Below are 24,468 nucleotides of genomic sequence, written 5' to 3' on the forward strand. Positions count from 1 at the left end.
CCCATCCTTAGTTATTAAGGAGCAGTGGGCTGCAGTGATGCGCCCGGGAAGCAACTGGGGGTTCAGTGCCTTGCTCAAGGACACTTCGACTTGCTTCCGGTGTTCGTTGAAGTTGTTACATTCTCTGAGTGTCAAACCGCGGCAGTACGGTTTGACACTGTTTCCGTTTTTAAAACAATTATTTCTCCGCAAAAATAAGGATCATAAATGAGTTTAACTCGTGGATGAATCAGTCGGGTTTCCTCCTGCTCCTCCTTCCTCCCGTCTCCCCCTCTGATACACAGAGGAACGGAGGGGCGACCTGTCGGGTGACGCGGCGCGGAAAGAACTCGTCACACGAAACCTTCAACGTGATTGGTCAATCCGTTTGTCAACATTTTGCGAAAAAAACAACCAATGATCACTCAGTAAATCACAAGGACCTCCCACCACACATGTGAGGCTCTATAGCAGCCTGTCAGTCAGAGAAGCAGTTTTGTCTTTAAAAAGAAGGAACAAACTTTCAATTGCGATTAATCGCGATTAAAAGTTTGTAATTAATCGCAATTTCACAATGTGCGATTAATTAGTTAAATTTTTTTAATCGATTGACAACCCTAATATATATATATTATAGTTTAAGTGTTTTTATAACTTCCCAACATCCTCCACCAGGGGGCAGTGAAGCCCTTTTGAATGTATTTATCACGTGATCACATGTACTGCATTGAATGCTGACGACATGAAGTTTTAATTCATAAAAATGACATTTTTTAAATGATCAGGTGAAACTTATTTGATTACTTTATTTAAATATACGTTTTTTTCTGTGTTAAAGACCAGATTCAAAGAGGAAAATCTGCCTGTTTAAAATATTTCTTTTTTGTATTGACAAACATTGCTCAAGGGCATTTATATATTATATATATTTAATAATATACATTTAAAACTATATAATTGACTAAATGATCGTATGAAGCATTTCTTTTATTAATTTTAACTAAGTACAGACATTCGCACCATTTACATGAATAAATATAAATAATACATATGTATTAAAGATAGAACTAAATATAGATTATGTTGTAGATTTATTTATTCATGAATTGAAACTTCGAAATATAAATATGTTTTTACTGAAAGAACACAAATGTCCTCAACACGGAGTCTTCTTAAACACGTACATATTAAAATATTTCGTATAAATAACGAGCAACGACTCGTTACCGGAGAGATTGTCACGCAAACTTTTTGTCCGCGCTCGCGCGCCTCCCTCCTCCCCTCTGAGTGGCGTGCACCCGCTGCGCGCGCCCGCCATTCAGTTGCACAGGAGGGGTCGCGATACATAATTCAGTCCCGGCAGAAGGCAGCGCGTCCGTGTCTCCGCCCCCCCCCTCCACCCCGCCACACACACACGCACACACACACACCACCACCTCCACCCCTCTTTCCGGTCGCGAGGCTCTCAGTGACGGCCGCTGCCGGATGGAGGATCCACCTTGGAGAAGGACGACGGCTCTTCTTTCTGTTTGTTTCAGCGCGAGGAAGGACAGCAGGGTGGAGGGAGGGGGAGGGGGGGGGTGATCTGACAGGAGACGTAAACATTGCCATGCCCTGCTTCATGCACCACCTCCTGCGATCTTCCTCCTCCACCTCCTCTTCTTCCTCCTCCTTTGGGATGTAGAGGACAGCAGCTGTTTCTGCCAGGAGGTAAATATTGTGGTGGAGTTGCTCTCGGGATCGGAGTCTGCAGGCGGGGGTCCTGCAGGCGGGGGTCCTGCATCCGGACTCTGCTGAGTCCACCCCCCCCCCCCCCACCACCACCTCCACCCTCCACCACGATGTTTTCTGCAGCCATGCTGCACTCTGCATCCTCCGATCTGTTCCCGACCTGAGCAGCATCCTGCAGGATTACCCCCCCCCCCCCACAAAGAACCTGCCCCCCTTGAGCCTTTTCCTCGTCTGTTGTTTTAGTTTTCCTCGTTGACGACCCCCCCCCTCCACATGGGAGCCAAGCAGGCCAAGAGCCAGGAGCCCGGGGGGGGCAGCCCCCTGCACGGCTGGAGGCGGACCCCCACCAAGGAGCGCGGCAGCGACCTCTTGACCTCCCTGGTGCTGAAGTCGGGGGACCGGCTGAGCCGCCACGGAGGGGCCGCCACGCCGCCGCCGCCCTACCAGCGGCGCATCGGCATGATCCAGGAGATGATGCTGATGGCCAAGCAGGGCAAGCAGGACGAGGTCACGGAGATGCTCAAGACCCTCCGACAGGTACGGCAGTGTGTGTGTGTGGCGCTCCCAGGGGTCACAAGGTCACCACAGCATCACTTCCTCGATTCATTATGTTGGTGCAGATACGGAGGTTTGCTCTTTGGGGGCCTTGAACCCTCCAGAGGACCCCAAACACAAGACTTTCATTTTGTGTTGGTTCTAACGCCCCCTGTGGACTAAAGTGGTAGTGTTGGTTCTGGTGCCCCCTGTGGACTAAAGTGGTAGTGTTGGTTCTGGTGCCCCCTGTGGACTAAAGTGGTAGTGTTGGTTCTGGTGCCCCCTGTGGACTAAAGTGGTAGTGTTGGTTCTGGTGCCCCCTGTGGACTAAAGTGGTAGTGTTGGTTCTGGTGCCCCCTGTGGACTAAAGTGGTAGTGTTGGTTCTGGCGCCCCCTGTGGACTAAAGTGGTAGTGTTGGTTCTGGTGCCCCTGTGGACCAAAGTGGTAGTGTTGATTCTGGTGCCCCCTGTGGACTAAAGTGGTAGTGTTGGTTCTGGTGCCCCCTGTGGACTAAAGTGGTAGTGTTGGTTCTGGCGCCCCCTGTGGACTAAAGTGGTAGTGTTGGTTCTGGTGCCCCCTGTGGACTAAAGTGAAGTGGTAGTGTTGGTTCTGGCGCCCCCTGTGGACTAAAGTGGTAGTGTTGGTTCTGGTGCCCCCTGTGGACTAAAGTGGTAGTGTTGGTTATGGCGCCCCCTGTGGACTAAAGTGGTAGTGTTGGTTATGGCGCCCCCTGTGGACTAAGGCGGTAGTGTTTCCGCACACCAGTGTCTGGTTTCTACTGCAGCGGGGTGTCTAGACGGTCCGCTTCGCTCAGTCCTGGTTCTGGTTCCTTTCTTCCTGCGGGGACCTGGTCTGGCTCTCAGGTCTGGGACCTGGTCTCTAACGGTCTCATTTACTAACGAGACCATTAAAACTTCCTGAATAATCTCGTAACTTAAATTCACAACACGTTAAACAATTTTATTTTTTTATGACGGCGATAATAACGACTAAGGAGAACACAAAGTGATCGTGGTTCGTACGATGGCCGACGGGAACTCGTGTCCACGTTGAGATCTGAGAGCGATCTGGAAAAGTGAATCTAATACGTGATCGTCACTGGGAGGAAGGAGGAAGGGGGAAGGAGGAAGGAAGAGGGGAGACAGCATACAATCCATAGGCGGCCATTGTTTACCCCCCTGTGACTCAACCACAGGGAACAGAGCCTCACACACACACACACACTGTTTGCTACCCGTCTCTCTGAAGACACAGAAGCTGTCGTCGTCTCTCTTCATCGTCTCTCTCCATCGGCCCCGCCGTGAGGCGTTCAGGCTCTCTTTACCTCTTTTCTCTGGGCCTCCATAACCGGGTCGGCCGCTGGGACTTCGGTGGTGAACCGCGACGCCTCCGTCTGCACTTAGATCGACCAGCTTGGGCGACCCCTGACCTCTGGGAGGAGCTGTTCCCCCGACACGTGTCGCCTGGGCCCCCAGAGGCTTTTCAGAATTTAGAATTTTTATAATTCTCCTGTCGACGAGCGGAGGAAGCGGGCGTTTGGCGAGCGGTTGGCGAGCTGCGTTATCGGACCTTTAGTCTCGAGGTTTTGTTTCCCCATCGAGGGTTCATTTGTTGTGACGCTCACAAAGAAACCGTAAAGGAACAAAAGCACAAATGATGAGAGAGGAGAAAAAGCACATTTATTATTTATTTAATAAACTTTGAGTTATCAATGTTCATTTGTGGAGAGAGAGAGAGAGAGAGTAGCATCCCTTTTTTCTGTATATTTCTCCGTTTGAGTATCTAGAGAAATATCTTAAGTATCAAGCCTTTGATTAACTTGAATAAATATAAATATAGATATAAAGAAGAAGAAGAAGAAGACGACAAACTTGAGGGCTCGGACCAGATAGATATTGATTAATCACACGGGAGCTGTTAAGAGCTAACGAGGAGGCCTCCATCTTTATCACCCCCCTTCAATTAACTCACCCCCCCCCCTCCCCTCAGCTGACCACTAAACGATGACCAGCCGCGTCAGCGTAAAGCGTCTCCAGTGGCTCCGCCCCCCCTCACTGTAACACTGTGGGGAGATAAAAGACAATGAATGAATAAAAGAAGAGACGTTGCTTCATTGAACAAGAAGTTCCAACATCTCAGGTTTTATCTTTCTTGTGTTCTTTATTCTAAAGATGGAATGAATCCCCTTACAGGAAAGTTACAACAGTTCAATATCGCGTTACAATATATCGAGATATATCGCGTTACAATGTATCGCACTACCACATCTGTCCACAGGGGCCGCCAGAATCAACACACAATGCAAATGAGTTGTCGTAGCTTTAATACTCAGTGGTATCCATCTCCCTTTAATTCCTCATTCTTGAAGGAGATCAAACGTAGCCTCAACTCACATCTCTGTGTTCAGACCAGAGACAGAAGTAACCGTCACAGTGGAGAGACTGTTTAAAGACCCACAATGCATCCTGTGTGACGGCGTTGAGGTCAACTGGAAACAATGGGACAATAAATACACCTGTTGATGCGCTAATGGTGGACTTCTCTAATCCACCCTGTTGCTATTAATATGCTGATGGATGTGTCATTCAGTCAAAGAGACCCCCAGCAGAACAACAGGAGGCAGCATGGAAACCTCAATGAGTCAGACCCCCCCCCCCCCCCCATAGATCTGCAGACACAATGGGAGATGAATCATCATTCAGTATAAAGCTAATTATAATATTATAATTGAGGTTCCTTCTGTGTCTTAGAAATAAACAAAAGGAAACGTCACGCAGCGTCTCCATCTGGACTTTAAACGAACGCTATATCAGGACTGAGAAGGTGTCGACCTGTCAATCACCTGTAGCTCCGCCCCTAAAGCGCCCCCTGCTTCATGGTCTGTGTGACTATAGATGCCCATAACGTATAAACGATGACATCATGCTGTATAGAAGAAGACTTGAAACTAGAGACTGAGACATAAACTCATGTTTACAATGTTTACTGAGGGAATACATCAAGAGAGAAGTAGAGTCATGACATATACTTCTATACAACCAGAGGAGCCCCCTGGTGGTCAGGAGAGAGAATGCAGCTTTAACTCATGAAGCATAGACTTCTATACAACCAGAGGAGCCCCCTGGTGGTCAGGAGAGAGAATGCAGCTTTAACACATGAAGCATAGACTTCTATACAACCAGAGGAGTCGCCCCCTGGTGGTCAGGAGAGAGAATGCAGCTCTAACACATGAAGCATAGATTTCTATACAACCAAAGGAGTCGCCCCCTGGTGGTCAGGAGAGAGAATGCAGCTCTAACACATGACGCATCGAGCCATGGCTTCCTCTTGTCTTTCTATAAATGTGTCGTATGTAACGAGCAGCTTATCCAGACTTTTACTCACCAAACTCAAATCTCTCATTTCCATTTTCAAATGTCAGGATTTCTCTTTGTCTAACTGGACGTCTGCCATGAGATACGACCGCAGAGCTCGTGACCTTTCCTTCGCTCCCACGCCAATAAAAGAAACCGAGGAGTGAGGTCACGATGTCGTGGCGTCATTACGGCCTCTTTTAATTTGACTGTGTGTGTGTGTGTGTGTGGGGTGGGGGGGGGCGCTTTTAATCTCAATTACGTTTTCCAGCTGCTTATAAAGCAGCGCGGTGATAATAATAATCTAAATTATTCATGTCAAACAAACGCGTGCAGCAGCTCGTCAACATGAGGAGGTTCACGTTTCACACGGTGACACACGGAAGGGTTGTCTTTGATAGGTGTGTGTGTAGGTGTGTGTGTGTGTGTGTGAGTGTGTTATATTTCAATGTATTAAACATGTTTTCATGTTTTCCTTTTTTTTTTTAATTTTACAAAAAGAACATTTACACCATAAATTATTGCATAAAATAAAAATTGTGTTGTGTAGTTCAAAATGTAAAAAGCCTTTTGAGATGGAATTAATTATGTTTACAAATAAATAAAAACAAAATGCAGTGATACATATTTAATGTATCAATGTTGATACATTTTATCATAGTTTGTGCATGAAATCTAGTTCATGAATAAATTATCGTTCCTTGAATATAAGAGTCAGTGCGGTTACATGCAATCGAATTATTGGCTTAGTCGGACTGAAATCGAATTATCCGTTTCATGTAAACACCTTAGTCGGACTTTGTGCGGTCCGACTTCGGTCCGATTAACACCCCTGGATAGCTCGGTCCGATCCAGTTGATAATTCGACTCTCGCAGCATGTAACTCTGAATTCGATTCGCAACTGGACTTTGCATCTTTGCGCATGCTCGAGATCCCGCCCTCCTCCCTCCTCCCTCCCTCCGCCCTCCCTCCCTCCCTCCCTCCCTCCTCCCTCCCTCCCTCCCATGTCGTGACCCGGAAGTCGAAAGAGACGATAAATTAAATTCTCTGTGTACCTTCAAAGACGGTGTCTTCTCTCCGTTATCAACTCAGCCAATAGCGCCATTTGCATTCGCTGTACTCCTATTAACACCATGGAAGAATAGTAGAGGGATGGAGTCACCGCCTCTGTTCGCCATCTTTCTCGAAATGTTGTTGTTGGTGGTGGTGAAGAGGTCAGAAATGGCTGTATCACCACGAGTTGTAATGAAAACAGCGCCGCCTATCGTATCGGATATGACATGCTTTCAAAGGCCAATGATTCGAATTACTCACTGCCATGTATATTGGGATAACAGCAGATCCCCCAAAAGATAGCATAGTCCGACTAAAGCAAGATTCGAATTATACCATCATGTAAACACACTGATTGTTGCACAATTGCGAGAGTGAGAATATGATGATTTTGTGTGTGTGTGTGTGTGTGTGTGTAGGACCTGGGCATGGAGTCGACGTCTCTGGATGACGTGTTGTATCGCTACGCCAGCTTCAGGAACCTCGTGGACCCGATCACACACGACCTGATCATCAGCCTGGCGCGATACGTCCACTGCCCCAAGACGGTAGGACACACGCACACACACACACACACACACACAATTACACACACAATTACACACACACCAGCATGATTCATCGCGCTGCTGCTATCAGACGATCATTTTGTGCGACACTATTAGGTTACGGAAGTAGCTCTAAGTGGTTGTGCGACCGTGTGTGTGTGTGTGTGCGTGTGTGTGTCCTCGAGGGGAAGCGCGGCTGCTTGTGTTTGTTCAGCAGGTCACAGAGGAAGTGTGACAGGATGAATAATAACGAGGAGGGGGAGGGGGGGGGGGGTAGCGCAGCGCTTTATGCTGACATGTTTTAATTATTTTAAGAGCCACGTGAGAAACCGTTCGATGACAAGTGCTGAACAAACTATATATATATATATATATATAGTTTGTATATATATATATACAGGACTGTCTCAGAAAATTAGAATATTGTGATAAAGTTCTTTATTTTCTGTAATGCAATTAAAAAAACAAAAATGTCATGCATTCTGGATTCATTACAAATCAACTGAAATATTGCAAGCCTTTTATTCTTTAAATATTGCTGATTATGGCTTACAGCTTAAGAAAACTCAAATATTCTATCTCTAAATATTAGAATATCATGAAAAAGTATACTAGTAGGGTATTAAACAAATCACTTGAATCGTCTAATTAACTCGAAACACCTGCAAGGGTTTCCTGAGCCTTGAAAAACACTCAGCTTGGTTCAGTAAACTAAATCACAAGTATGGGGAAGACTGCTGATCTGACTGCTGTCCAGAGGACCATCATTGACACCCTCCATCAGGAGGGTAAGACACAAAAAGAAGTTTCTCAAAGAGCAAGCTGTTCACAGAGTGCAGTTTCAAAGCACATCCACAAAAAGTCTGTTGGAAGGGGGAAATGTGGCAGGAAACGCTGCACAACCAAGAGAGATGACCGCAGCCTTAACAGCATTGTGAAGAAGAGTCGCTTCCAGAATTTGGGGGAGCTTCAAAGACAGTGGACTGAAGCTGGAGTCCAGGTATCAAAAGCCACTGCCAATTCCCCTGACCTGAACCCCATAGAGAATTTGTGGGGTATTATGAAGAAGAAGCTGAAAGACACCAGACCCAACAATGCAAATGAGCTAAAGGCCGCTATTGAAGCATCCTGGGCATCCATAAACCCTCAGCAATGCCACAGGCTGATTGCCTCCATGCCACGCCGCATTGATGCAGTAATCCGTGCAAAAGGATTCCCAACCAAGTACTGAGTGCATTAATGGACATTATCAAATGTTTGATTTTGTTTTGCTGTTATAAATCTTTTTTTTAACTTGGTCTGAGGAAATATTCAAATTTTATGAGATAGGATTTTAGAGTTTTCTGAAGCTGTAAGCCATAATCAGCAATATTAAAAGAATAAAAGGCTTGCAATATTTCAGTTGATTTGTAATGAATCCAGAATGCATGACATTTTTGTTTTTTTAATTGCATTACAGAAAATAAAGAACTTTATCACAATATTCTAATTTTCTGAGACAGTCCTGTATATATAATTATATATATTTGTTTATATATATATATATTTATTTATATATATTTATTTATTTATATATATATATATATATTGGCTTTAGAGAATGAAAAATAATTTTCTGAAAATATTGTATTCACTGAAATAACTAAAAGGCCCCAGATGCGTATATTGCGAGTCCCTGAATGCATCGCGGCAGCTGGAGAGACGCTACTCACAGAGGAGATCCAGCAAAAAGGATTCTTCATTGTGTACAAATCATGAGGAGAAGATTCGAGCGCCTGAGGAGGAGAGGAAGAAGAGGAGGAGCACGGAGGTGTCGTTTCCTCCTCCTGCTTCCTCCGTCACCTCCAACACGTCTGATTGCTGCTCTGTTGGCCTTCACACATGTTTGAATACAGAACCAGTATATTAGCTAAAGTTAAAGATCATGTAATTCATGTTATTTTATGTAAGCAGTAATATTAGCTAACGTTACTAATGTAGACGGGATCTGAAGTGAGACGTATTGATCTCATTGTTCTGACTCTCTGGACGTAAAGTAAAAATAGAGTCTCATCTGGTCGACAGAACTCCGTGAACTCGGTCGATGGAAACCGCCTCCAGCGTCTTCGTGGCTTCGCCGCCGCCGTCTCTGCATTTCCCTGCATCCATCCCTCCCTCTGTCAGCATCCCTCTCCTTTTCTATCCCTCCTCCTCCTCCTCCTCCTCCTCCTCCCTCCCGTTGCATTATTGATCCAGAACACATCTACGAGTCGTTCCCGTCTCCAGAGGACCGATGACCTCCCCTCCGTCTCCTCCGTCTTTATTTCTTCCTCTCAGGCCAAACTGAAGTTATTTTGCACGCTACTCAAACGGAGTCGCGGTCGTCTCCGAACGCCACGCGGTACTGACCACCAGGGGGCGACTCCTCTGGTTGTATAGAAGTCTATGCTTCATGTGTTGGAGCTGCATTCTCTCTCCTGACCACCAGGGGGCGGCGACTCTGGTTGCATAGAAGTCTATGCTTCATGTGTTAGAGCTGCATTCTCTCTCCTGACCACCAGGGGGCGACTCCTCTGGTTGCATAGAAGTCTATGCTTCATGTGTTGGAGCTGCATTCTCTCTCCTGACCACCAGGGGGCGACTCCTCTTGTGACCTGAAGAGACGTAAAACCTTCTTTTAATGACTTATCAACGGCGGATGGATGTGGCTACAACTTATTGAGATTCTAAGATTATATATAATATATAAGTGAGGTTTTAGAAGGTTGTGGGTTCAAGTCCCTCCAGAACTGAATCATGAATCATGTTTAATAAAGTTTAATCTTGTTTAATCTTGTTAAAATATTGTTTAATCACTTTAATCGTACAGTTCAGTGACTTTATGACACAAAGCTAATGTAGCAACTAGAGACGCAACCAATCCACGCAGCACCAAGCGTTCAATTCCCCAGTGTCAGTGTGTGTGTGTTTGTGTGTGTGTGTGTGTGTGTGTGTGTGTGTGTGTTTTCTTGTCAAATCACCTGACAGAAGGTGTGTTGCTCATTCTTTGCTCCAGTGGTCCTCAGATGCTTCATTGACTTCCTGTCTGTTGCTGTTGTCCCGCTTCACCGCTCCGTCTCATTCTGTCATCACACACACACACACTCACACACTCACACACACACACACACACAATGTTACCTGGTGTGTGTTTTAAGTGGTGTTGCTCTTTTCCAGGTCAGTCTGAGCTCCGTCTGGACGTGTTGATCAGAACTCACATGTTGTAGTTTGATGTTCTAATATGAAGTGGACAGGTGTTAGTGAAGCATCACCTGATCACAGGTTCACCTGCCGTTCTCACATTCACAGGACTAGGACTTTCAATTCAGAGAATATGCATTTTTTACGCAGATTTTAATTTGTATTCTCAGTTTTTTCCTCCTCATAAAGTTGTGACTCAAATTTCAGAGAATATCCAAAGTTAATATATAATATGATACGGTGTGTGTGTGTGTGTGTGTGTGTGTGTGTGTACCTGTCCGTTGATGAACCACAGGAGGGCGACTCTCTCGGGGCGATGGAGAAGGTGTGTCGCCAGCTGACCTATCACCTCAGCCCCCACTCGCAGTGGAGGAGGGGCCTCCTGAAGAGGAAGCCTCAGGCCTGGTGAGTGAGTGTTTGAGTGCGTTGTGTGTTGTGTGTTGTGTATTGTGTGTTGTGTGTTGTGCGTTGTGTGTTGTGCATTGTGTGTTGTGCGGCACAAAGCCTTTTTGTGTTCCACATTCAGATGAAGCCCACTCCTCAGGCGTTCCTCCTCCGCTCCACAACACCACGTCATCTGTTGGACGAAGGGGAAGACGTCTGTACGGCCTCCATTGTTCCTCCATTGTTCCGGGGGGATCTGTAGATGCTGAACTCTGAACTCTGAACTCTGAACTCTGAACTCTGAACTGCTCGCCGACTGAGAGACGAAGAGGTCGTGATCCACGGCGTCAGCGAAGCCTTTTTGTGAGAAGTTGTGTTCACGAGTCACACGGAGGAGGCGGGGCTCCGTCTGCTGTTGCTGGGGGACACCCCTGTGGACTAAAGTGGTAGTGTTGGTTCTGCTGCCCCCTGTGGACTAAAGTGGTAGTGTTGGTTCTGCTGCCCCCTGTGGACTAAAGTGGTAGTGTTGGTTCTGGTGCCTCCTGTGGACTAAAGTGGTAGTGTTGGTTCTGCTGCCCCCTGTGGACTAAAGTGGTAGTGTTGGTTCTGGTGCCTCCTGTGGACTAAAGTGGTAGTGTTGGTTCTGGTGCCTCCTGTGGACTAAAGCGGTAGTGTTGGTTCTGCTGCCCCCTGTGGACTAAAGTGGTAGTGTTGGTTCTGGTGCCTCCTGTGGACTAAAGTGGTAGTGTTGGTTCTGTCGCCCCCTGTGGACTTAAGCGGTAGTGTTGGTTCTGCTGCCCCCTGTGGACTAAAGTGGTAGTGTTGGTTCTGGTGCCTCCTGTGGACTAAAGTGGTAGTGTTGGTTCTGCTGCCCCCTGTGGACTAAAGCGGTAGTGTTGGTTCTGTCGCCCCCTGTGGACTAAAGTGGTAGTGTTGGTTCTGGCGCCCCCTGTGGACCAAAGTGGTAGTGTTGGTTCTGATTCCCCCTGTGGACCAAAGTGGTAGTGTTGGTTCTGGCGCCCCCTGTGGACTAAAGTGGTAGTGTTGGTTCTGGTGCCTCCTGTGGACTAAAGTGGTAGTGTTGGTTCTGGCGCCCCCTGTGGACTAAAGTGGTAGTGTTGGTTCTGGTGCCTCCTGTGGACTAAAGTGGTAGTGTTGGTTCTGGTGCCTCCTGTGGACTAAAGTGGTAGTGTTGGTTCTGGCGCCCCCTGTGGACTAAAGTGGTAGTGTTGGTTCTGGTGCCTCCTGTGGACTAAAGTGGTAGTGTTGGTTCTGGCGCCCCCTGTGGACCAAAGTGGTCGTGTTGGTTCTGGCGCCCCCTGTGGACTAAAGTGGTAGTGTTGGTTCTGGTGCCTCCTGTGGACTAAAGTGGTAGTGTTGGTTCTGGTGCCTCCTGTGGACTAAAGTGGTAGTGTTGGTTCTGGTGCCTCCTGTGGACCAAAGTGGTAGTGTTGGTTCTGGCGCCCCCTGTGGACTAAAGTGGTAGTGTCTCTAGGCACCCGGGTCTCTTGAGGAAACCTCTCATGTTTCTGCAGCCGGGTCTGACAGTCTGCCCCTCTCAGTCCTGGTCCTGGTTCCTTGAGTCCATAAGAACTGAGGTTCTTCCTGCTCGTCGGCGACACAACCCGTTCACACCTGGGAGTGAAAAAAAGAAAAGCGTGTTGCACAGGAGGAGAGGAAGGAGGAGAGGAAGGAGGTGTTTTCATCAGCTCCTCCATCACAGAGCGGAAGAGGAGAGACAAGAGGAGGCACAGACATGATGCGACAGGAAGATTTCTTGATTAAATGAATTTCTATACATGGAGGATGCAGCTGCTGGTCCCATTGACCTGGATTCACCTCGTGAGTCTGCTTCTGGAAACGAGTGGGCGGCGAGGCAAGGGATTGTGGGTAAATTTGCCTGAAGAGGCCTTTCCTCCAGAGACGTGAGGCGTGGGCGTCGCTGGAGGAACAGAGTCCAGCTCCCCAGGTGTTGAGTGTTATGACTACAGGTGTGGAGGTAATGCGTCGCGCTGCGTTCACGGTCCATCAGGAGAAAAAGGTTCATACTCGATTTCCCAAAGCTGATAAACCCGCCCACCTTTTGATCCATTAACAAATGTCCACAATCAGAACTCACTGTAATTATAATGTTGATCCTTTCTCCTCAGAATAATATTCAGAAATGATTAAAAACCGCTAAAGAATATTCAAAATAAACACGCTGCGGGTGACAAATCGTGCAGAGGAGAGAGGAGTCGCCCCCTGGTGGTCAGGAGAGAGAATGCAGCTTTAACACATGAAGCAGAGACTTCTATACAACCAGAGGAGTCGCCCCCTGGTGGTCAGGAGAGAGAATGCAGCTTTAACACATGAAGCATACATTGTTGTGCATTTGTCTTTTCTTCCTGTCAATCATTTCTAAAGCACTTTGAATGCCATTTAAAAGTTTGAAAAGGTGTAAATGTAAATAAAACTTGATCCATCGCTTGTTTTTTTCCCATCGTTGTCTCGAGCGAATATGAGATTGCTATTGATCTGTTGAAGTAGATCTTTATTGGCACCAAACTTTATTGACTCAAGACAGCATTCTACTGTGGACATTATGGGATTGTTTTGTGTGTGAGTGAAGCAGCAGGTTGTTTGATGTGATTATTGGAGTTGTTTAAATGTGTGTCTAATTACCTTTTGTCTAAGAAATGCAGTACAACAAATCCAATATTCTGAAGACGGTTCGACACACGCGCTCTTTTGAATTGTAAAGAACAAACATCTCCCCGTTTGCCCGTGTGTCTCCAGTCTGAAGGCGGTGCTGTCGGCCCCTCTGTCCAGCGGGGCGTTGGACCTGTCCGGCATCCCTCTGGCGGCCCGCGACATGGAGCGCCTGTGTGCACACCTGCAGCGCCACGCCTCCACCCTGGTCAGCATGGAGATGGGCTTCAGCGAGCTGACGGACGACGCCTTCCTGCTGCTGCTGCCTACGCTGGCCGCCCTGCCGCACCTGGAGACCCTGGCGCTGAACGGGAACCGGCTGACCAGGGCGGTCCTGAAGGAGCTGACCGACGCTCTGAAGGTTCGGCCAGTCGCTCGCTTTAAAAACATGTTTTTGGGGATGTGATGCAGCAGCGTAGTATCGTGGAGTTAAGACGGTAAGATGTCGAGTTAAAGGACTTTCATTATGTTGGTTCTGGCGGCCCCTGTGGATGAACGTGGTAGTGTCTCTGAAACACTCCCACTTTAGTCTTTTTATTCTTTAACCTTTTGACCCTCACACGATTTTTGAGGTTTCTGCTCGAAATGACATACCCAAACTAAAAAGGGTGTAGCTCTGCAACCACAAAAGCTATTTGAATAATGTTATAATAAAGGGTTCCCTACATGTGAGCTTTTGTTCAGATGTGTCAATATTAGGGCTGTCAGCGTTAACGCGTTAATCTATGCGATTAATTTGGCCGCCTTAACGCACTAAAATATCTTAACGCAATTAACGCAAATTTTTTATTTTTTTAATAGATTTTTTTTTTTTTTTTTATATATACTTTATTAATCCACAAGGGGAAATTAGTTCTCTGCATTTAACCCATCCTTAGTTATTAAGGAGCAGTGGGCTGCAGTGATGCGCCCGGGAAGCAACTGGGGGTTCAGTGCCTTGCTCAAGGACACTTCGACTTGCTTCCGGTGTTCGTTGAAGTTGTTACACTTCTCTGAGTGTCAAACCGCGGCAGTATGGTTTGACACTGTTTCCGTTTTTAAAACAATTATTTCTCCGCAAAAATAAGGATCATAAATGAGTTTAACTCGTGGATGAATCAGTCGGGTTTCCTCCTGCTCCTCCTTCCTTCCGTCTCCCCCTCTGATACACAGAGGAACGGAGGGCGACGTGTCGGGTGACGCGGCGCGGAAAGAACTCGTCACATGAAACCTTCAACGTGATTGGTCAATCCGTTTGTCTGTCAACATTTTGCGAAAAAAACAACCAATGATCACCCAGTAAATCACAAGGACCTCCCACCACACATGTGAGGCTCTATAGCAGCCTGTCAGTCAGAGAAGCAGTTTTGTCTTTAAAAAGAAGGAACAAACTTTCAATTGCGATTAATCGCGATTAAAAGTTTGTAATTAATCGCAATTTCACAATGTGCGATTAATTAGTTAATTTTTTTTAATCGATTGACAGCCCTAGTAAATATTAGTATATATGTTGCTGGTTAAGAGTAAATCAAGATGAAACTTCTATAAAAATAGAAGTTTCAGGTTCGATTAGAAAAAAAAGCACTTTCAGGATGAATATCTCCTGGAAGGATGCATAGTAACGGCCTAAAATTACCCAGATAATAACAACGTGTGAACAGACTCTCTGCAAAGTATGAACAATAGTTGGAGAGTTTTTAGTAAAGAGAATTTAGGCGAGGTCTCTAAAATGTGCATTTGGGCACATTGGAGCACCATCTGTGCCATTTGACTTTCCTCATGTACCAAACCATTTATTTCACTTTTACTTTTGGTAATACATTATTCTGTGGCTTTAAAAACAGTAAACCAAAGATTTTAAAAAACGATCAAACATGATCTCTGGACTTTGTGGTGTTTCAGGAGGAAAAGTAACTCAGTTATTCTCTCATAATAGTTTCATATTTATAGGTCAGCTTTGTGTGAAACCCTGGAATGAAGACAATAGGACAATACTTTGTTTATGTTTGTTTATTCACGGTGTAAACATCCAGTTTGTTCTCACATCCCATCAATAAAGTCCGTTCAATGACTCCTGATCAATGAGGTTATGGACAGATTCATCACACACGCAATCAGTTTCAACTGAATCATTTATATTTAAGAGAATAATGAATGATCTCCTCATTGATTAAGATAATGATAATTAAAGTTTAATAAGAGCTCATATATCTGCCAAACAAATACATGAAATTAAGGATTTGTTCACAAATACACACGTCAGAGAACACACGTCAGAGACATGAAGGTCTGCTGCTTCTCTCTTAAGACACATGCAGAGGAAGAGAATCAACAATAATAAACATCAAGATGAATATTCATCAGACATTTAGAGCTCAGAGAAGTTTAAATGTTCATGCAGAGAAAAGTCAGTTCAGGTAAACACACGTCATCACGAGCAGTGAGAGCCTCCATGGATAACCACAGGAAGCAGCGCCACCTACAGGAACTACTCAGACCTTTACAGAACAATGAGGACCAGACGTCAAAGTACCGCCCACAAGGTCTGACTGACAGCTGATCTCTGCAGTGAAGAAACACCAACAGTCAGCTGTCAGCAACACAGAGACTAAATGAGTCCAAGAGTTCAAACTCAGAGTTTAACCCTCAAAGGACTTCTGTCTATTTTAGTTTACATAACTCAACACTGCTTTCATTTCGAAAGCCAAACAACAAATCAGACAAACTATGAACTTTAAGTCCAAGTCCAGCATAGAGAGGCTGAGTGAATGTGGTCTGGACTCTGTGGAGGAGAGTCATGGTGTCAGAGACGCTGTAGAAGGACAGAATACCTGCTCTGTGATCCAGGTACACTCCTAATCTGGAGGACTGAGGACCAGAGACGGGAGTTTGGACTTTGTTGTGAACAAATGTAAAACTGTTGTTGAAACATCTTAACGCCCAAGAGTTGTTATTGAATCCAAATCCAGATTCACCCCCGCTCCCTGTTCTCTTGATGTTCTTGTATGCGACGGCTACATCAACTCCTCTTCCTCCTCTCCACTCCACCTCCCAGTAACAACGTCCAGTCAGACTCTCTCTACTCAGGACCTGCCAACATCTAGTGAACCTGTCTGAGTGACTAGAATAAGACTGATCTTCTCTCATTAATATTGCTCTTCTGTCCCCATCAGATAATAACAGCTGTGTGTTTGCTGTGTTTGGATCCAGAGTGATGTCACATGAATACCTTAAGAATCCAGCTCTGCTCTCAGGCTCTGGTTGAGGCAGTAAAACGTCCACTTCAGTCACCGTCAGTGAGACGTTTGTCCACTTCTCTCTCAGGACGTCCTGTAGTTCATCTCTGACTTCTGAAACAGCCGCCGCCACGTCCTCAAAGTGTCTCAGAGGACGGATGATGAAGCCGGACGAGTGTGTAGACTCAGCGCGTGGTGACAGTGAGGGGTAGTGGAGTAGAAACTGCTTGAGATCCTCTGTGAGTGACAGCAGCTTCAGCTCAGCCTCGTTCCTCTTCAGCTCAGTGATCTCCTGCTCCAGCTTCTCCTGAAGCTCTTGGACTCGACTCACTTCAGTTCTCTGCCGGGATCTGACCTGCTGCTTCACGTCAGAGCTTCTGTTCTCCATGAGCCGGATCAGCTCAGTGAAGATCTTCTCACTGTCCTCCACTGTTTTATCAGCAGAGAGGTTGAGGGCCTCCACCTCCTGATGGAGCAGCTTCAGGTCTTCCTCTCGGTCCTGGATCCTCTGCTGGATGTTGAGTCGACTCCCCTCCAGCTCGCTCTGCCTCTCGGTCCGTTCTGCTGCAGCTGTGACTGTGTCGTGGCCTTCATGTTCATCCAGAGAGCAGAGGTAGCAGATACACTGCTGATCAGTACGGCAGAACATCTTCATCACCTCGTCGTGACGAGAGCAGATGTTCTCCTGGAGCTGGTTGGAGGGCTCCACCAGCTTGTGTTTCTTTAAAGGAGGAACATCATGATGAGGCTGGAGGTGTTTCTCACAGTAAGAAGCCAGACACACCAGACAGGACTTGAAGGCCTTCAGTCTCCTCCCAGTGCAGACATCACAGGCCACATCTCCAGCTCCAGCATAGCAGTGATCAGCAGGAGCAGCTTGGAGTCCAGTCTTCTTCAGCTGCTCCACTAGAGCTGCCAACATGGTGCTCTTCAGCAGGACAGGCCTCAGTGTGAAGGTCTGCCTACACTGAGGGCAGCTGAGGAGTTTCTTCCCCTCCTCTTCCTCCCAGTGGGCTTTAATACAGTTCATGCAGTAGCTGTGTCCACAGGGAATAGTCACTGGATCCTTCAGGAGATCCAGACAGATGCAACAAGAGAAGGTTTCCCGATCCAGCTGAACTCCTTTCTGCTCCATTTCACCTCTCAGGAGCAACGACTGTCTGAGCTTCACTTCCTCAGAAGTGACTCTGCTTTGACTTCTGATGTGAACAACATGTGACGGTTCAGTGAACGGAGCGTGTCACCACCGGGTTGGTGACACCCATCTGTACAAAGGTAGACCTGAAGGGGAGGGAACCAGGAAATACAGACAGAGCGGAGCTCGTGGGTTTGAGAGCAGAGAAGAGGGAGCGGTTGAGATAAGATCAAATGAGATAATCTTTTATTATTCCCTCACTGGGGACATTTAACAGGATTACAACAGTAAAGGGGTAAAGTGCACAACAGAGACATCGTAAAATCAGAGTCAAAACAAGTGATATGAATAATTAACAGCAAAAAACAGTAATACAAGTAATACAAACAGTAACTGGATCTTATATGTACAGACAGAATCAATATAACTATTTTTACAGTATTTATATGGCCAGGTTGAAGTGTTTTGTGGTCGACTGGGAGCTCAGCTGGTTGTGCAGCCGGACAGCAGCAGGAAGAAAGGACTTGCGATACCTTTCCTTCACAGGGGATGAACAGCCGGTGAAGGAGCTGTACAGACCTGCTAGTGTCCTGCATGGGGTGGGAGGTGTTGTCCATCAGGGACGAGAGCTTAGCCGTATCAAGTGGACACCCCAACACACTGCTGGCCTTCTTGACAAGTTTATTCAGTCTCTTTCTGTCAGCTGTTGAGATGCTGCTGCTCCAGAAGACCACTCCATAAAAGATGGCTGATGCCACCACAGAGTCAGAGACTGTCTCCTCGGTAGTTCGTCTGCTCGGTCCCTTTGTGTGATCAGTCCAGCTTATTGTTCATGTAAGGCCCTGTTCTGTGTCTCCTCTGGGTCTCTGGGTCCTCTGTCTCCTTGATTGTTTCATTCCCTTCACCTGCCCTCAGCCACTCCTGTCTCCTTGATTGTTTCATTCCCTTCACCTGCCCTCAGCCACTCCTGTCTCCATGATTGTTTCATTCCCTTCACCTGCCCTCAGCCACTCCTGTCTCCATGATTGTTTCATTCCCTTCACCTGCCCTCAGGCACTCCTATGTCCTTGATTGTTCGTTCCTCTGCACATGAGCTCTTGCCCCTCGCTACCCGTGGTGCGACCCGTGACAGTTCAAGTGAACACCCAGGTACTTATAAGATCTCACAATCTCAATTTCCATTCCCCGGATGTTCACTGGTTCTGGAGGAGAGTGTTGACCCTGGTGTAAGTCCACCACCAGCTCTTTGGTTTGTATTGAGTTAATCTAGAACAGGTTCTGCTGGCACATCTTACGAAGTCCTGGTTCAGTTCTCTGTACTGCCTGTCGTCATCGGCGAAAATGAGGCCAATAATTGCAGAGTCGTCAGAGAACTTCTGTTTGTGGCCGTTATCAGAGTTGTGTTTAATGTCCGAGGTGTTTATGGAGAAGAGGAATGGAGCCAGAACGGTTCCTTGTTGTGAGGTTGGCCTATCAACCCTTTAGTCATGTCCTGGAACTATAGTTAGATCTCTCACTGCCTGTTTTCCATTGTTTCATTCGTTCAAGAAGAACTCTATGGAACCAGACCACCTTCTCTCTGGTGATATTTGATGATATTTGTACTAAAGGGTGTTTCCTCCTCCAGGACCCCGGCAGCTTCCCCAGCGTGACGTGGATCGACCTCGGCAACAACGTGGACATCTTCTCGCTGCCGCAGCCCTTCCTGCTCAGCCTGAGGAAGCGCTGCCCCAAGCAGGGAAACCTGCCCACCATCCTGGAGTTCGGGGAGAGCCAGGCCAGCGACCCCCCCGAGAGGCCGAGGGGTCTCGTGGAGGAGGAGGAGACGGACGACGCCAACCGAACCGAGAGCATGGGCGACCTCCGCTCGGAGGTGGAGGAGGAGCTGGACGGGGAGCTGGAGATAGAGGAGATGATGGAGGAGCTGCTGGACTTCGACAGGGAGGTGCAGGGGAAGGACGACGAGGACGAGAGCATGTGGACGGTCGGGGAGCAGAGGAAGACGGGGAGGGGGAGGGGTTGGAGAGGGGAGGAGGAGAAGAAGGAGGAGGAGGAGGAGGCGCGGCGACCGGGCAGGAGGGCGGTGATGGCGGACGACGGCGACGACTCCTCCCACCTGTCCTGCTCCAGTCAGTCGCGGCACTCCTCCGGCGCCGTGGAGACGAGGAGAGCGGCGGAGGACGACGACTTGAACGAGGAGCGGTCGGACCGCCTGACCTGAGAGCCGCTCCTCCTCCCCAGGAAGGAAACGAGAGGAAGGAGACGTGAGGAAGGAGACGAGAGGAAAGAGATCAGACGAAGAAGACTGAGACGAAGAAGACCGAGACAAAGGAGACGGGACGAAGGAGACGAGACGAAGGGGACGAGACGAAGGAGACGAGACGAAGGGGACGAGACGAAGGAGATGAGACGAAGGGGACGAGACGAAGGAGACGAGATGAAGGAGACGAGACAAAGGACACCAAGATGAAGGATACTAGACGAAGGAGACCAGACGAAGGAGACGAGACGAAGGAGACGAGACAAAGGACATCAAGATGAAGGATACAAGACGAAGGAGACCAGACGAAGGAGAGGATACAAAGAAGACAAGACGAAGGAGACAAGACGAAGGAGACAAGACGAAGGAGACGAGACGAAGGACACCGAGATGAAGGAGACAACGAATGAGACCGAGATGAAGGAGACCAGATGAAGGAGACAACGAAGGAGACCAGACGAAGGAGACAAGATGAAGGAGACCAGATGAAGGCGACAATGAAGGAGACGAGACGAAGGAGACAAGATGAAGGAGACGAAGGAGACCGAGACGAAGGAGACAAGATGAAGGAGATGAAGGAGACGAGACGAAAATGACCAAGACGAAGGAGACGAGACGAAGGAGACGAAGGAGACGAGCGGAAGTCTCCCCTGAGGACGGCTGAGCGTGGCGTTGGACGGACGTGGCTCGGCGTTAAAGCGCCCGAGGCGTTCAGGTGACGCCCGAGAACACGAGGAGACAGCGTCCCCGACGGGAGGACGACTCGATTATTATCACGCGAGGCTTTTATGTATAGAATCTTAATTCAGGTCCTTTCCTCTTGGTAACCGTGGTGATGCCTCCATGTGCCTGACTCGTCCCGTTAGGAGTGTGTTGTGAACGATGACGACAAGAAACACTCAAACTAGTCGGGGACCGTTACACCACTTCACTTTTTAGTTGTTTAGTTTCTGCCAAAAACCAGAAGGGATTTAAATGTTTCCCTCCCACGTTCGGCCAGATGGATCGGAAGATAGACGGGGGGGGGGGGTAATAATAATTAAGACGATGAAGTCAAGACGAACGCTTCAGTGGAAAAACAAGTCGTGTTCTCGATTTTAAAAAAAAGAAAAAGAAACAACAGATGCACCCGAGCATCAGCGGAAGAGAAGAAACCAAAAATATATAAACAAGGGATACAGAAGGAGAAGAAGAAGAAGGAGAAGAAGAAGAAGGAGAAGAAGATGTAGAAGAAGAAGAAGAAGAAGTAGAGGATACATATTTAGTTGCCTTCCTAAGTTCTTTCCTGTGCGCCTCACACTCTTCATGTTCATCGCCTCTGATCTAGATGAATATCCTCATGCCGTATGTAGCTCCACCGGCTGAAGCTTTAAGGAACAAACTGTATATTTAGAAGTGCAGTATATATATGTGAAGGAGGTGTGTGTGTGTGTGTGTGTGTGTGTGTGTGTGTGTGTGTGTGTGTGTGTGTGTGTGTGTGTGTGTGTGTGTGTGTGTGTGTGTGTGTGTGTGTGTGTGTGTGTGTGTGTGTGTGTGTGTGTGTGTGTGTGTGTGGGGGGGGGTAGTTTAGATGCCAGCTATTTAAAGATGAAAGACTCATTTCCCAAAGTAAATAAGTTATTTTTGTAGTGCGGGGATAGTGCAAAGCTATTTATATGAATTGTGTATTTAAATGTCTTCAGCGACGTGAACCAGGCTCCTAATTTGTGATATTATTTTAATTATTTTTTATTATAGCAAAGGTTTTATTCAAATTCAAAAAGGGGGGAGAATCATTTTTTTTAAAGTAGTATAAATATATTCGTGCTCCCCCCCAGACGGCTGCAGAGGCGTTGAGAACGTGTGAGGCATGAGAAAATGAAAAAGAAGAAAACAACGAAGGCCTTTAAATAACTGAAGCTCTCGTCGGTGGCGACACATCGTCATTTCATCTTGACGAGCGCGTGAACGTTGGGATAGTTTATCCTGCTGCCAGAGAGCTGCAAGACTAACACGCTGAAGAATCCCTTTAAATGACTGTAGTTGTGGCTTATTAATGCAGAATCCACTCGGCATAGGATCCAGTAGGACGGGAATTAAACGTTGTAGAACTCGGTGCCAGAGGTGTGTACCGTGGTTCACCACCAGGGGGCTCCCTCTGAGACCCACATTCCCATAAGCAGGAAGAAATCCTTAGAAAACTCAAATAAAAATGTCTGAATACGTATATAAATTCAAATTCAGTGTAAATCCTGTGTCGTTTGAATTTTTTATTTTTATTTTTTAAATGATGCCATTTAAAAGTCGTTTTGGTGATTGACTTGAGAAACTTTTTTTTGTTATATATTTCTTATGATTCTCGTTACATCCCGACAGCAATCAATAAAAGAAGAAAAAGAAACAACGGGAAGCAAACGCGCTACCTTTAAATTTTCACTCGTTTTTGACCCTCGATTGTTTGAATTTATCATGATTTTGGGGGCGTGTCTTTGGAGGGAGGCCTTAAAGGGACAGGACGTCAGTGACGGCGACTTGCCGACTTTCTCGCCCAGTAATTTGTCCACCTGTTGGAGCTTGTGCTGCGAGATGCTTTCATTTGAAAAGAGTTGATGGGTTTGTCGGTTGGATAATAACATTTCAATAATACCATACTCTAGTTTCTCAACACGTCTTTATAACTTTGGCAAAACAATGCGATTTTAAAAATACATACAAAAAGTTCCCTTTTAAGCTGCCTTTATAGTAAGATCGTGCTTTAAAACTCCAATGTTGCCAACATCTCATATGCACTTAACCAGGAAAAGCTTTCACCGAACTTGTTCATCAGCAACAACATTCTGTGAAGAAGGCAACTAGCGCCGGCCAATCGGAGGCGAAGGAGGGCGGGGCTTCAATCCAACTGACTTAAAATAAGCCAATGGCTGTGAACGAGGTCATTTGTCACGACGCCAGAGAGAAGTTTAACAAAAAAGAACAGGTGTAACCGGCAAAAAGCCATAAACCGGCCTCCATGATGACCTGAGAACTCCGATCTCACATTCATGGACTACTTTATTATCTTTATATGACCTCTGTAGGGTCAAAAGTATTAAACGCATTATAAAGAAATGAAGGTTGAATATCTCGTACAAAATTTGGATTTGGCTGCAAAATATTTCATGAAATGTAGATTTTTTCAGACCTCTTTTTTTAAAGCCTTTAAAAACCAATTGGCCTTCTTGACATAAATTAATATTGAAAAATATATATAAATGAATTATTATCAATGTGTATATATAAATATAAAATATATAAAAGTTAGTACGTCATTAATCAACAGTTTTAAACAATCATGTCTGCAGTTTTAGATCTTATATTAGTCATTAATAAACATTATAAATGTTAGTAAATAATAAAAACAATGATACACCATCAAGTCTGCAGTAATTAATATAAGTAAGTAATACACATCAATAAACCATCGGGTCTACAGTTATAATTGTTAAAACATAATTAATAAACAGTTCTTAACCATCAGGTCTATATTTATAAATATATTAAATATTATTACAAATGGACCGTGAAATATTTAAGGATTTAAAATAATATTTGGCTGACACCTAGTGGCCAAGCTCATGAATTGCAGTCATGCCGCTGTCGACCGGGTGTAACGGGTTGGATATATTATTTTTAAGAGCTTCTAAATATTTGTGAAGTCCGCGAGTCCGCAGCGTGATAATAAATAAATAAATACAATTAATAAATCGGCAAGCTTTACGTTTCACAAACAAACCATCAACACGAAGGACGAGGCCGTCAAGTTAAACAGGAAACCACTTCAAAATAAGAGCTTACAAATGTGTCACTTCGAGTAATGATGAGTAAATAACGGTCTATATATTTAATCCTAAGTGACACAAAATGTTATAATGTAAATTTCACCATAAGTTAGAACTTTAACTGATAATTATAAGCTCGTGTGAAGAGCGATATAACGATCTGACTCTCGAACCGGAAGTCATTCTTCAGATCTGATTAATCTTACGTCACGTCCGGATAGTGAGGGCATTTCTTTTTTTTCTTCTTCATCTTTTATTTTTCCCGTATCCGCCATTACAGTTTGTTTCAGTTAGTTCTCATCGGTAGCTGAATTGTAGCCAGAATTCTTCTGATAAAAAAAATAAAAAATTGAGGCCGTTAAACAAATAAGAGTTCTTATCTTTAAAAAAAAAATGTATTTCCGGGTTCCGGTTCTGTGTCGGCAATTTGATGTCCAGACGGCTGGCTGCAGGGTGTCGCCTGTTTACTAAACGTGCTCCTAGCGCTAAAGTTTATTTTTTTTGTATGAGTTGTGGATAACGGGAAGAGGGGGGGAGGGGAGGGGGGACGGGAAACGGGAAAAAGCC

The 24,468-nt window shown here is 46.1% G+C and overlaps 2 protein-coding genes across 2 annotated transcripts; one reads left to right on the top strand and one right to left on the bottom strand.

Annotated features, from left to right (window-relative positions):
• The first annotated feature begins 1,564 nt into the window (after positions 1-1,564).
• lrrc75a (leucine rich repeat containing 75A) lies at positions 1,565-21,143 on the top strand. The gene is made up of 6 exons (XM_056441348.1): positions 1,565-1,689; positions 1,954-2,247; positions 7,072-7,200; positions 10,715-10,824; positions 13,582-13,855; positions 19,472-21,143. Exons 2-6 carry the CDS (start codon positions 1,984-1,986, stop codon positions 20,063-20,065), a joined length of 1,371 nt encoding a protein of 456 aa, XP_056297323.1. The 5' UTR covers positions 1,565-1,689; positions 1,954-1,983; the 3' UTR covers positions 20,066-21,143.
• LOC130210850 (tripartite motif-containing protein 16-like) lies at positions 15,468-17,963 on the bottom strand. The gene has a single exon (XM_056441346.1). The coding sequence runs from the start codon at positions 17,842-17,844 to the stop codon at positions 16,135-16,137; it is 1,710 nt and encodes a 569-aa protein (XP_056297321.1). The 5' UTR covers positions 17,845-17,963; the 3' UTR covers positions 15,468-16,134.
• Positions 21,144-24,468: the final 3,325 nt, after the last annotated feature.

The sequence above is a fragment of the Pseudoliparis swirei genome, chromosome 20 (assembly GCF_029220125.1).
Source record: "Pseudoliparis swirei isolate HS2019 ecotype Mariana Trench chromosome 20, NWPU_hadal_v1, whole genome shotgun sequence".
NCBI classification, from domain to species: Eukaryota; Metazoa; Chordata; class Actinopteri; order Perciformes; family Liparidae; genus Pseudoliparis; species Pseudoliparis swirei.

Excerpts from the sequence above, each read along its gene's own strand:
- lrrc75a (XM_056441348.1), top strand. The coding sequence starts at position 1,984 with ATGGGAGCCAAGCAGGCCAAGAGCCAGGAGCCCGGGGGGGGCAGCCCC. Across the intron at positions 2,248-7,071 it reads TGCTCAAGACCCTCCGACAG|GACCTGGGCATGGAGTCGAC; the intron begins GTACGGCAGTGT and ends GTGTGTGTGTAG. Across the intron at positions 7,201-10,714 it reads ACGTCCACTGCCCCAAGACG|GAGGGCGACTCTCTCGGGGC; the intron begins GTAGGACACACG and ends GATGAACCACAG.
- LOC130210850 (XM_056441346.1), bottom strand. The coding sequence starts at position 17,844 with ATGGAGCAGAAAGGAGTTCAGCTGGATCGGGAAACCTTCTCTTGTTGC.